Source organism: Polypterus senegalus, chromosome 13 (assembly GCF_016835505.1).
Source record: "Polypterus senegalus isolate Bchr_013 chromosome 13, ASM1683550v1, whole genome shotgun sequence".
In the NCBI taxonomy this organism is placed as follows: domain Eukaryota; kingdom Metazoa; phylum Chordata; class Cladistia; order Polypteriformes; family Polypteridae; genus Polypterus; species Polypterus senegalus.
The window spans coordinates 35,482,786-35,496,939 of NC_053166.1; the positions used below are offsets into that span (position 1 = coordinate 35,482,786).

At 40.2% G+C, this 14,154-nt stretch overlaps 1 protein-coding gene across 1 annotated transcript in view; it reads left to right on the forward strand.

The window, feature by feature from the left end:
* emx3 (empty spiracles homeobox 3) overlaps window positions 1-13,446 on the forward strand; it is a 36,207-nt gene extending 22,761 nt beyond the window's left edge. The window contains exons 2-3 of the mRNA XM_039775045.1: window positions 5,520-5,704; window positions 13,116-13,446. Coding sequence (XP_039630979.1) covers window positions 5,520-5,704; window positions 13,116-13,283 — 353 coding nt within the window. The 3' untranslated portion in view covers window positions 13,284-13,446. The remainder of the gene's footprint in view (window positions 1-5,519; window positions 5,705-13,115) is intronic.
* Window positions 13,447-14,154: the final 708 nt, after the last annotated feature.

The following is a 14,154-nucleotide window of genomic DNA, read 5'->3' on the forward strand; positions in this document are numbered from 1 at the left end:
TCCTCTGATGGCTCCCAGTACCCCTTTGGGCCCCAGTTCTATAGAGGGATCAAGCAATGTTGGCAGCCTCCAGTGGGCTTGACCTTCATAACATGCAGGAGGAATCCATAAGTGTTTTTTTGGCAGAGCTGGTCAATTCATTAGGAGACGTAGGTGTTATTTGGAAAGTTAAGGGGAGTATTCTCTGGACACCTAGGGGAATCCCTCGGTCATCAAGTGGGCGCTATTACCTGCTGGATACCATTTATGAAAGTAAAAAGTGTGCACACCCCAGACACCAAGGGATGCATGCTCCTAAATGTCTGTGGTATATACAATCAGAGGGGTGCCATTTGTGTTACTGAAGGGGTTTGCGCCCAACCCACAGGTCATCAAAGTCTAATAATAACGACTACCTGTTTTGGGCAATAGGGGGCAAAATTTGTGCACCCAGCCTAGGGCTCTAAATGGGTTTATTAGATCACCTTACCGCTACCCACTGTACCTACCTGGGGGACATCTTCCAAATTACAGAATGTATCTCGCATGGTCATTCTCCTTATGTCACTCTCTCCTGATATAGAATATTCCAGCGTTTCTCAACCTTTAAGTATTTGCGACCCGAGTTTTAATCGTGCCCCCCCCCTAACATTTTTTTGAAATGTAGATGCATATTTTATTATAGCTACTTAACTTTTATTGACATTTATCTAACTCTATATTTATCATTCTAGTATCAAAATGTAGTTTAAGTTAATTTGTTTTGGTTTCAACAGATGTTTTTTTCATATTTTTGATTCTTGTTTTCTTTTTTTCACATCTTCGCACCCCCTAGGTGTTCCCGCCCCACAGGCTGAGAACCACTGAAATATTCCATTACTGGACATGTTCTATATCTGCACTGGCATACCAGAGCCTCTTCTTCATCACAGTTTTCTAATACCCTGCCTAGCCAGTTAAATCAGATAAATCAGTACATTTGTTTCAATTATTTGTAATCAACAGGAAGAAGACCAAATACATAAAAAGAAAAAAAAATCTATCTATCTGAAATAAATAAAAACAGACCAATAAAGAGTTGGGGTCCCTAGGGAACCCTGTTTAATCTCCAGCTTGTAGTGATGACAAAACAAAGAAAAAGATAAAGAAAGTCAGAGTGATGCATCACTTTTGATATTCTTAAGGTTTTTCTGAGGGTCAGGAACTCCATTCGTCCTGGAAGCTGGCTTGGAAATGAACGTCATCTTCTGGTGGGATGTGTGTTTAAATATGTTCCGGACCAAAAGTGCAAGACGTGGTGTATGTGGGTGGAGGTGACGTCAAGTGTCTTCCTGCAGCTTCTCCTTCATTCTAAATAAAGGAATGGGTGCATGGTCAGTGGTTCTGTTACACCCCACATTCCCCTAGACTACCATCTGTGAGACATTCCCAGGACTCGCGTGAGTGACTCGATCTCTCTGTCTGTCTAACCTGCTCCTACTCCACAAGTATGATTTTCAATATCAAGACAAAGTCGAGAATCCCAAAGGTTTCTGATGTGCTTTTCTCTTTTGATATTTAAAGTTTATCTGAAACGCATGAAAATGAATAACAAAACACAAGTTAGTGATGGTGTCTCAATCCTTCAATGTTTTCCTGCTTCCCAAAACCCATAAAATGCTCCTCCTGCTTTCAGGTCTGACAATATAAATATAGCATAGATTTTTATTATTGTCTTACCATCCAGACAAAGATCCATTCCTGCTCCTTGCTGCCTTTGTAATGTTGGAGAAACAATATAAACTTACACACTGTGGCAAAAAACTGCATGCAGAATAGGAGGCAAGTGGTCTTTCCACATCCAGTAAAGAATATGAAACTGTTCTTGTAGGAAGTTGACGGTTCATGGTGAGTGTGTAGGGTGGGGTTCAATTTTAATTCTGAATTGTTTCAGTATTTTCTATCAGAGAGTTCTGAAGAAATGAGATGGCAGGTAAAGGTGACAACATCCCATAGATGTTTGAATCTTGTGTGTCATTTTGGTCATATGACAACTGTCAGCTAGAGTGTCTGATTTTAGTTTTGTAATGATGCACCATATCATGCCATGTGCTCTTCCAGTCATTTTATTTGAGGATGTTGTCTTTAGTGCACCTTTGCCTTCATCGCCTCAGTGTCCATTATCTCATTATCTGGGAAGGACAGCAGATCTTTACAGAAGGTGTGAAGTACTGATGTAGTTACTGTGATGACCAGTTACACAATCCATCACTCTGTAAAATTCTCCCTGCAACCACTGCTGCGACCACTGTTCTGCTCTCACATTCATATGACCAAAATATGGCACAGTATGCTGAGTTGATCATCTGGCCTCACAAAGACAAATCATTTTGCTGCAGTCTAACTGCTTTAGCTATTTTGTCAAATGAAGAACGTGTTGTCAAGGTATTCTGGAGGTGCTGCAACAGCAGTTGGCACCATCCCAGGGTCACCATGGTCTAGCCTTATCTGCTTATCACTGACATGCGGCCCTCTAGTGGTGGATCTCTAATCATTGGCATACCTGGTCACATTTATCTCCCATATTAGGTATCATGTAAATGGAATGGCTGCTTCCAGATAAAATGTGTGTCTTATATACACTTAGAACTGATTAGACCGATAGTTACTAACATAATAATAGTTTCATGCCAACATTTTATTATTAATTTAGTTTTCTAAATATCCCTGAGGACTGGCTGTGAGAAGAGCTATATTGACCAAAATGTGAATAGATCATAGTAACCAAACTGCAGAAAGGTCAAATAAATAAATTACTGTGGCCTATTTGTAATTTAAGATGGCACCATCACTCAGAGAGAATGGTTGACTATACAATTGACCTTCCTGCATCTATTCTAAGATATATTGGCATTGCCCCCTTGACTGAGAAGGGTGCACTGGAAGTGTTTATAAGGACACATGTATTGACCACTAGGTCAGTTGAGCAGCTCATGGCATCCTCTGCCATTCACTTCCATGCACACCTCAGTGGGCTTTCCCTTTAAACTATGCATTTTTAATTTAGATATGCTGTTATTTTATCAGACTTAACCGTTGACAAAACCTTTCATTCATGTAAAATTTAGGTCATCATGCAGGAATGTGTGTGTCAGTAGCCAGGATGTTGAGTGAAATCTCATAAGCTATAATAAATACCTGTAGCTGTAGTGAACGTTACTTAGCGTTTTAGCTTTGGTGGAGTCTGGGGGTTGGTTATCTATATGCAAGTATATAAAAAATAATGACATCTGGAAAAAAAGAAGGTGCTGCGTCATCACAAACTAGTACATGCAGGAAAAACAGAATTAGGCAGGCAGTGAAGAGGATGCATCGTAAATCTTTTATGAGTCATGAATGTTATTAAGTTTTATTGAGAGATCAAGTACAAAAAATACTCTGGTCCTGGTGATTTTATGGTGTGTGAAATGAGTCCGATGATGGGTAGATTTAAATATACTGTCAGGGTCAGCAGACTCTCAGCCGAGCAATGTACAGGACACTGGAGAGTATAAAAAAAGTCTAGCCGTGCCGATTATATCTACAAAGGTCTTACCAAATGTAATTGCATATTGCAGCTACAGAAAATGTCTGCCAATATTATAATGTACTGTACCTAAATCACTAAATCCGCCAGGGGTCTCACACCTGAATGAAAAGTGGCATCACCTGTCTTACTCTTGTGTTCATGTTTACATATAAGATAATGGCTGACACTTTGACTCACTATACAGAGTTCAGCAAAATTCTTACTTGCATGTCTAACCAACATCCAACATGTTCTCCAAAGTCCATGGATCATGCATAGAATCCTTCTGAAGATCCATTTCTTCTTTGTTACTACAATAACAATATTGCCATCTTTAAAGAGCTTTAACCATGTCTGACAGTGATATCACCGACGCAGGTTGTCTGTCTGCTCATTGATGCTATGCTGCTTTGTTTCCTAACGTGACTTATTTTACATGAAAAGGGAGCTCCTCATTAGGGGCAATTCTTTTGGACCATGCATTGCCCTTGCTGGTTGAGGATAAGTCTCTTGGGCCTTCTATTGTCCCTTTGAGTTTTGTCCAAGGTTTTGCAATGGCTTTCTGAAGAAAGAAAACAGCAGACTCTGAAACATTTAAAGGTTTTTAAGCCTTCCTGTAATCTAGAGTACAAATCTGAACCGCACAAATATTAATACTGTTTAAAAAGTGATTAAGTCAATCCATTTAGCTAATGTATTTTTTAACTCTTATTAATTAAGAATTTCAAACACAAATGACATCACTTTTCTACATAGTCACCTTCGTATGCGATGTTATTTTCCCAGCATCGTACCAACTTTTTAATGCCCAATTACTACTCCTCCCACCTTCACCGTTTCCAATGAAAATGTAAAACTACGGAAACTTTTTAACGTTCTCCATACATTTTTAACCCTTCAACGTGGTCCTCAAAAGTCTTAATTTTATATCAGCAGACACAGACCTGCCCTGGGTGGGTTGCCAGTCCACCACAGGGCACACTCACTCATACCACAAGCTAATCTTGTGACATTTAAGCTAACATGTAAGTCTCTGGGTTGCAAAAAAAACTGGGGTAACTCTCTACTAGGTAGTGACCGAAAGAACGAGATCGCAAATAGAAGCGGCTGAAAGGAGTTTCCTCCGCAGGGTGTCTGGGCTTTCCCTTAAAGATAGGGTGAGAAGCTCAGTCATCCGGGAGGGGCTCAGAGTAGCGCCACTATTCCTCCGCATCGAGAGGAGTCAGATGAGGTGGCTCGGGCATCTGAGCAGGAGGCCTACTGGATGCCTCCCTGGTGAGGTGTTCCGGGCACATCCAACCATGGTGGAGGCCCCGGGGAAGACCCAGGACACGCTGGAGGGACTATGTCTCCCAGCTGGCCTGGGAACGCCTCGGGATTCTCCCGGAAGAGCTAGAAGAAGTGGCCGGGGAGAGGGAAGTCTGTGCATCTCTGTTCAAGCTGCTGCCCCCACGACCCGACCTCGGATAAGTGGAAGAGGATGGATGGATAGATGGATGGATGGATGGAACTCTCTACTAGTTTAAGGGCCATTTTTTGGGTTCATTCTGATTGCAAGGCTGCCCCCCTCATAGGAGGTAGCTGAGCAGAACTTTTTGTACTCTCTTCACGCCAACCTCCTTTAGTCACCTTTTTATGGCATGCAAGAAAGATGGTGACCTTATTCTAACTACAAATCACAAGGGGTAATGGAAGGAAATTGGAATATGTAAAGAAAGCAAGCTAACACTGCATAGAAATTCAGTCTCACGCAGCAGCCACAACCACTGTGTCACCATGTCAACCAAGTGTACCAGTTCAATTGATGAGTACAAATGTGTTTCTCTTGGGTACAAAATGTCTTCTACCACCATGAATCTCATTCGCACAAGACTGAATATTTTTGCCACCAACACTCAACTCTAAAAGTTTCCTTCTTCCAAGTGTTGTTTCCAGAGTTCTGCACAGTTTTTAATGAGCTGTTTTTGCTTCCCTCTTTTTCTGTCTCTCTCAGGTGAGGATAGTAGTCCAGAAAGCCTCCTCCTGCATGGTCCATTCTCTCGCAAGCCAAAACGAATTCGCACTGCTTTCTCGCCTTCTCAACTTCTGAGGCTGGAGCGCGCCTTCGAAAAAAACCACTATGTAGTGGGAGCAGAGAGAAAACAGCTGGCCAACGGCTTGTGTCTCACAGAAACTCAGGTAAGACATGTAAGGTTGGAAGAGCAAATGCTAGTCAAGCATTTGACTTCCCTGTAATTCATAAATAAATAAAACCTGGCATGCAATCAATCCTCATTAGAAGTATTCAACTTTAAGATTCAGCTCGATTTCGTTTATGTTTATATAGCGCTCTTTACTGAGTGCAGGCTCAGAGTTCTGTAACAAATTCACAGATAAAGTGCAATTACAAAGTTTACAAATTACTCATTACAGTACATAAAGAATACACATAAAGACTCAGACTTGTTAACAGAGATAGGAAAACAAAGCAGTTAGAATATCTGCCTGTTAAAATAATTAACAGTAGAGAGGAAAACAAAAACTCCAGTCAGCAGCATCCATGGAAAAAATAAACTTCTGTTGAGTCCACGTCAGTTGTAACAGTCAGACATATTCACAGTCTTGGAGAACTCATCCAACTGGTACTAACATTATAACGTTAAACCATAACATTACGAAATATACAATTCAGCTTCCTGAATTTTAAACAATATATATCATTGCAACAACATTTTTAAGCACAAAGCAGGAACCAACCCTGGACTAGTTGGTAGTCTTTGGCAGGGCTCTGCATAAATGGGATCACTTATAGTTCATTAACTTCATTTAACATGTTGAACAGGTGCACTAAGGTTAACATGTAAAATAGGAACTGTTGCAAATGAATGATTTCAAAGGCTTTCTCATTTGTCTACATAGGGAGTCTCTTCTTCTCCTTCTTCTTGTTGTGGGGTTAATGTGCTTGATCAACCTTCTCCAAACAGTTTGGTCCTGCACCTCCTTGCCAGTCAAGCCCTCCTCTTTCAGATCTTTTTTTTTTACTTTATCCATCCACCTGGAACAAAAGAAAGAGATATTGACCATCATTGTCGTCATTGAGCTTTAACTAACAGATACAATAAATCCATTGAACCCACTTCAGGTCAGTGTTGTGAAATTCAGCATCAAGTGCAAGGCTGAAACCAACCATGGAGAGAGTGTTAGCCTATTGCAGGGCACACTCACAAACACCCCCTTTACTCAAGTCACTTGTGGCCAATATGAAATAAACAATTAGCATAACCTTCATGGCTTCAGGATGTCGGGGGAACCACATACATCAGAGCATTAGAACAATCTTGATGAGAGCAGGTCATTCTGCTCAACAAAGCTCGGCAGTCCACTTCAGAAGAGGTCATCCACCTGAAGCTAAGCATGTCTGGGCCCAACCAGTACTTGGAATGGAGACCATCTAGGAAAAAGCTTAGGTTGCTGCTGGAAGAGGAGTTGGTGAGGCCAGAAGTGGGCGCATACCATGTGGTCTGAATGTGGATCCCAATGCCTCAGTGCAGTGAAGGGGACACTGTGCTCTAAAAATGGCACTGTCCTTTGGATGAGATGTAAAACCGTGCCCCTGACTCTCTGTAGTCATAAAAGATCCCTGGATATCCTTTTTAAAGAGAAGGGTATATCCCACTGTCCAGGCTAAATTGTCCTCCAGGGCCTAGTCATTCTGGCCCCCTAATTATCCTGTCTTTAATTGGCTCACTCTCTCACCACTTTACCACCTAACAGCTCAATTGTGGTGAGCATACTGGCACAAAAATGGCAGGTGGATGCTGCACATTAATGGTAACTATAGTTGCTCCCCACTCACTAATGCACTTTGAGTAATGGCCTGTAAAGAATTATTATTATTTTTATCTAAAGATATAAATAGAAACCAAAATGGGATGTGACCACCTTTCCTTGTATTACAATACTTTGAAATGAGTGAATGTGAAGATTGAAGCATCAAGGTGTGTTATTATTGCCCTAAAATTATCACTTTAGAATGACCATAGCGGATAGAGCTATTAATGGAAGACATTGAAAGTATCCTCAACTTCAGCTTTTACAGGCTGTATGTACATGGACGGCTCCTTGAGTTGTGGGTGGATGCCAAAGTCCGTGAAATAAATGTATAAAACCACAGGAAGGTCTTACAAAGCTCCAGTGGTTCCCATTTTAAAGAGGTCAAGTGATTCCCTAATCACAAGAATGCTCACCTCGGAATCAGAATTATGGCCGCTATTAATGACACCTCCTTTCGCATTTCTTTAATGGCTGGGGTGTCTGTTGTCTCTCACCTTCTTTTTAAGTTTCTCCTGTTGCCCAAGTGGACCATTTTGTTTCTTGGAGGATTTCTTTCCAGTTTGCTGATTCCTTGACCATCCTTTAGCCAGCAGTTCCATAGACTTGTGTAGGGACAGAAAAGCCGAGGGTGAGAAAAAGAACAGATTGTTCCAAAGTAAAGGTTGCACAATTCGATCATTGAATGTGCCTTCCAAAGTGGATGAATTCTCGATTTGTTTTGAATTACGTATTTTAATTTATTTATAATTCTTTGTTTTCTGTATTGCTAATGATGTACATTTGTGTTTGAAAACATTTAAGTGACTGAAAAGATTGTGCAGGATATGCTGATGTAATTTGAGGTGCATGACGATGCTAGGCCAATTCGTTCAGTTCGCACAAGACAATAACTACGGCAGAGTCTGATTTTGCTTTATTAATCCATCCATCCATCCATTTTCCAACCCGCTGAATCCAAATACCGGGTCACAGGGGTCTGCTGGAGCCAATCCCAGCCAACACAGGGCACAAGGCAGGAATTAATCCTGAGCAGGGTGCCAACCCACCGCAGTGCTTTATTAATTTAACCCTTTTAACCCACCAAGATTAATTTTGACAAAATATCCATCCATCCATTTTCTAACCCACTGAATCCAAATACCGTGTCACAGGGGTCTGCTGGAGCCAATCCCAGCCAACACAGGGCACAAGGTAGGAACCAATCCTGGGCAGGGTGCCAACCCACCGCAGTACTTTATTAATTTAATCCTTTATTCAGTCCACCAAGATTAATTTTGACAAAATATGAATTTTGGACATTCTCTTAAATTAGGTCTGGTACTAATACATGCAGGGGTTAGGGTTGCTGCATTACTGATATTGAGTTCACTGTTTGTGGAGGGTTTCCATGTTCCCTTTATGTTTCTTATTTGATTTTTATCTGGTTTTCCTCCCACACTTTAAAGATGTGCAGGGTAGGGTCACTGTAGACTCTAAACGTGTCCAATATAATAAAGTGAAGGTGTTTAAGTGTGCCAATGCGCCCAGTAAGACACTAGCATTCCCTCTAGGGCTGGTTTCCACCTTGCATTCAGTGCTATTGTGACCATGAACTACTGTAAGTAAGTGGGTAAGAAAATAGAAGGATTGTTGAGTAAAACACAGAATGGTGGGTGCTCTGTATTTTATTATAAATACCAAATTAATAATAATAATACTAATACATTTTATTTATATGGCACCTTTCCCATGCTCATATATAGATAAACTCACCTTCAGTAAATTATGCGCTGTCAATATTGTAATAAATGATGAAACACGAGGCATTGATAGAGTAGCTCCAGCAGAATTATTTCAGCTGAACAGGATGTGAATCACGTACCAGAGGACACCAGTGGAAATTAAGGGGAGGTGCATTTAGGACTGAAAACAGAAATCACATTTTTTTACACAAAGAGTTGTGGGAGTCTGGAACAAACTACCGTTTAAAGCTTAAACCTTGACAACCTTTAAGAAGAATCTGGATGAGATATTGGGACAGTGTAGCTATTAGTTGAACCAATGGGCTTAATGGACTGAATGGTCTCCTCTCGTTTGTCAAATTTCTTATGTCCTTATGCTAATAGAAGCACTTAGTGACTTTTTCACACCATATTAGCCACATCTAAGAACAAATGTCAGGCACCGATTCAAAATGCGGATAAACATTATTATGTTGTGTGGGTGAATGTGCCCTGATGGATGGGCACCTTGATCAGAGCTGGTATCTATTGCTGCATAGATGGGCATCAGGTCTTTGCCCACTTGGGATGGATAATTCAGTTTGAAATTTGTTGTCAGGTTTGTAAGGTAGTGGAAAGTGTAGTATTTTAAATTATTCATAAAATTAATAAGCTTTGAATATTTTTCTTCCATCAAAGCCTGATGAAAGCCGTATCTGAAATTATTTTATTTGTTTCACATTTTTCATAATCTGTACTTTTGTTTAAATTGCTCCAAACTGCATCAATTGCAGTAGTTGACATTTTCCATTGGCAACATGGTGGTTAGTGCAGCTGCTTCCTGGATCCAGTGTCCTTGGTTCAACACCCATGTCCAGTCACTATCTGGGTTGGCATTGCCTTCGTTCTCTTTGTCATGTAGATTAGGCTGGTGGTTTTAAATTGGTCCTTTGTTGAGTTGTTTGTGTGTGTGTACACTATAGGTTATGAGATACTCCATCTATGGTGGGTTTCTGCTTTGTACCCAGTGCTACCAGTATTACCCCGCCATTTTGAATTGAATTAAATGGTTTTGAGAATGTTGACTTTTACATTGAGCCAGCATGTAAGAACGAAGCTGAAGAGCAAATGCTTATTAAAGTCATAATTTAACCCGGGAAATCCCCAGATATAACTTCTTCTGCCATGTCATCTGCAATGCCAACAACTACAATTTAATGCCAATAAATTGAGGAAATGGCTTTATTCACTGCAGAATGGCAGCCCGCTGCAAGCTGACGTAAAACATCAGATTTTTTTTTTTAAAGGGTTTGTGGTGATTTACTTTTTTATTAGGACAGATCTGAAAGTACAAGAAACATGATCCTCAGATTTTTATGGCTTCAGACAAAAACACAAGTCTGTGATTACAGAGCGTTGATAACGCTGATGCCTCAGGTAAAGCTCACTCTCTGCAGATTTAAGACCTGTAATTTTTAGTTTTTAATTGTTTCAAAGAAACTCTTTTTTTACGTGACCATAAAGACTTTTTTTTTCCTCCAAAAAAATACCCGTTTGGTGTTTAACATTTTTATGTATTATTTAACCTATATATTATAGTGCGGTAAAGCTTTCAAAGCTAAACAGGTTTGACGCGAGCCCTGCAAGCGATTCTGATCCTGTCGCCTGAAAGAGAAAACCTTGCAGGCCACATGCCTGTCATTACAGCATGAAAAGTAGTACTCATTTCAGTCAAATGACACACACAACATATAGAACGGCAATCACAAAGGGGTAATTTAATCATTTACTTTTGACACTGCTCTTACATACCTGTAATAAAGATAAAAGCCTGTCACTTAAAATTGAAAAAAAATCCCCCAAAACTGCATCAACTTGATCTGTGTGATTTAAGAGTTATATATGGAATACCCCTTATTACTAATGATTTTCCACTGTCAATAATGGTGTATAATTTATACTATATACATCTTAACCTTTACTTACATTTATGCGGTTTACAGGCCATATTCAGCCTACAGACATGGGCTAGGCATAAACAGAAGTCGCCTGGTGCCAAGAGAGTCAAGTAATATTTAGGAAAGTTTACTATATGTGGTGTTTCTGGGGCGTTTTTTTTGACATATGTTGCACACGTTTGTAATAGGCAGCATTTTGGGACAGTAGTTAGGGCTTTGGCCTTACAGCTCCAGCTCTGCCAAGTCCATGTGTGGGCCTAATACATCTATCTATCTATCATATAGTGCCTTACTCTATCTATCTATCTATCTATCCATCTATACATCTATCTATCTATCCATTTTAATGACCAATTGAGTAAGATGTATAGTAAAGAAGAAGGAGAACAAGAAGATCCGTTTGTTAGGGATTTATCCATTCTAGATGGCCTGTTTAATATTTAAGAAGATGAAGACGATTGATTTTTTAGCCAGTTTTATTGTCATCCATGATAGCTGCCTGTATTAGGCAGTGTGGTTGTATTAGAGATGTGGTGCAGAACTCCAAACCAGAAGATTGCAGGTTCAGTTCTCAGCAGTGAAGCACTGCAGACTCGTCTCCAGGAGGTCATTTAGGTAGGCTAAGCCCCAGCAAATATCACACTGAGTCCATGCAATTTAGTGTGCTGTAACATCGTGGCATTTTGGGACTTTATGACACCCCTACAAGTATTTTAGATGTCTCCCCACTTACGATCACTGTGGGACCCTGAGAAAGTCACTTTACCTGTCAGTGATCCATCTTTACTGTTCTGCTAGGAGACTGGATTTGTAAAGTGCCTTGAGATGGCATTCACTGTTGAAACACTCTATATTTAAACTAAAGGCTTTTTGTTTTCTGTTAAAATAGTAATTAATTTGGGAAGCAAGGTGACACAGTGGTTAGTTTGTTGCTTTGCATTTTTAAATCCTAGGTCGTCTGTGTCTATGTGGAGTTTGTGTGCTGTTTCTATGAATTGTCCCGTTTCCTGCTGTATTGTTAGCTCTGACCCAGTAACTCTCTCCTGGACATTTGCATGTTTCTCTGTTTCCACAATGAACGCGACTTTTCTTTAAAGCAAGTTGGCTCATTTATGAAAATGTAGAGCGAGAAAGAGGAAGATCATCTTTATCAATTGGAGTGAGGCAGAGGTTGGATTTTAACATGACCTGTTTTAAAGCCACTATAATCATCTTGTTCCCAGCAAAATGTACTTTTGTATTAGCTACTAATTTGGAAAACAGATTTTTAAAAATGCTGCTATTGAAGTAAAATGTGTATCTTTGTCAATATAGTACATAATTGTGCTTTTACCTCTCAGCTCTAGGGATCTGGTATTCAAATATGACTGATTGGTGTTATATATGCATTATATACATGGTTTCTCTGTATCCCATGATGCTCATATTAGGTTCGATGGTTGCAGTGAGTTGTCCCACTATGTGTGTGTGTGTGTGTGTGCACTGTGAGCGGGCATCACGTTCAGTGTTGGATCCTGCCTTAACCATAACATTGGCAAAATAGGCCCTACTAACCACAATCCCCATAAAGGTCTAACAGATGGATGGATGGAACATTTTAGGTGGGCAGTATGGAACAGTGGTTTCCGCCTTGGTCCAGTGTGCGATTCCTGGTCCAGTCCCTTTCTGTGCATAGTTAACAAGTTCTTTTTCTGAGGATTCTTTGCTGTGTTCTCAGGTTTCCTCTGAAATTCCCAAAGATCAGGCACGTGCAGGTGAACAGTTACTCTAAATTTTCCTTGTATGAATGTGTGAAACTTGTAAAAGAATGGCATCTGGTCTTGGGTTGGTTCCTGCCTGGAACTATAGGCTGCACAGAGAACCTGTTGAATCTATTATTGACAAGATGGTTCAGTACATGGATGGGTGGACAACAATGTATCCATATATGTAAAATATAATATTTATCAATGTAAAAATGTGGACATATTTTCAATCATTTTTAGCCTGGTGGTCTAGAAGTTCATTGTCACATTTCCAAGCTGACTTATGTATCCGCAACTTCTAACCAGAGCAATGTAGAAATGACCTTCATCCAATGGTTCCTCTCAAATAAACCTCCTGTCCTTCATTTTCTAGGTAAAGGTATGGTTCCAGAATAGACGGACAAAACACAAGAGGCAAAAGCTGGAAGAGGAATCCCCTGAATCCCAACAGAAAAGGAAAGGCAATCAACATGTGAATCGTTGGAGGGTGGCCACTCGCCAAGGAAGCCCTGAAGATATTGATATCATCTCGGAAGACTGATAGGCAGAGAAGCAGAAAACACCAGGACAGCTCCAACTTGTACAAACCGTAATCGCGTAGGAAAGATGATCTGCTTGTGAGAGTTATAAACTGTTAACACTGCAATAGTGACAAATTAGAGAACATGTGAGAGAAATCCAACACAAATGGAGACGAGGAGGGGTGTTGGGGAGGGGTGGGGGTGGTGGTGGGGGATTAAAAAGTGCTACAGAAACAGAGTGGTGCCATTCCCAAACAGTTTAAGGCATGTTTGTTGTTTTTTTTTTTCCCTATTATTTCTCAAGTAAATTTAGGGAGCCATCACACAAGTGGTGACATAGGCTTATCAGTCTGTTCATGTTTGAATTAATTTCCCCTGCCATTAATTGGGATGATCTATGATACTGTTGTATAGCTAACAAGCAGAACAGATCAGGCCATAACTTGTCAGGAGGCACATTTAGTGCATCATCGGGTTCTTTAAGAATAATAAACTGTAGAAAGCACCAGACTCATTATTTTCCATCAAAGACCACTGTAAAAAATAAACCATTCCTTATAAAGAATGATTTGTATCTTCTGGTAACGTGAACACATATTGTGTTCCTAATTTTGACAAATGCAGCAGCATTTGTGAAATAATCCATAGATTACAAACACATTAAATTAATTATCTGCTTTGTAGCCGCCATGAAACACATACCCAGGCTCCAATCTACTCTACCAACTCCTGTAGCTTATTATTTTAATTTGTTATGTGACACTGTTAAAAATGAATAAATAAATAAATTCAGAACCTGTCTGTTTCAGCGTGTGGTCGCTGGGAGCTAAAGCCAACCCCAACACCACCCGGCATAATACAGGAACCAGCTCTGGGTGGGGCACCCTTGTA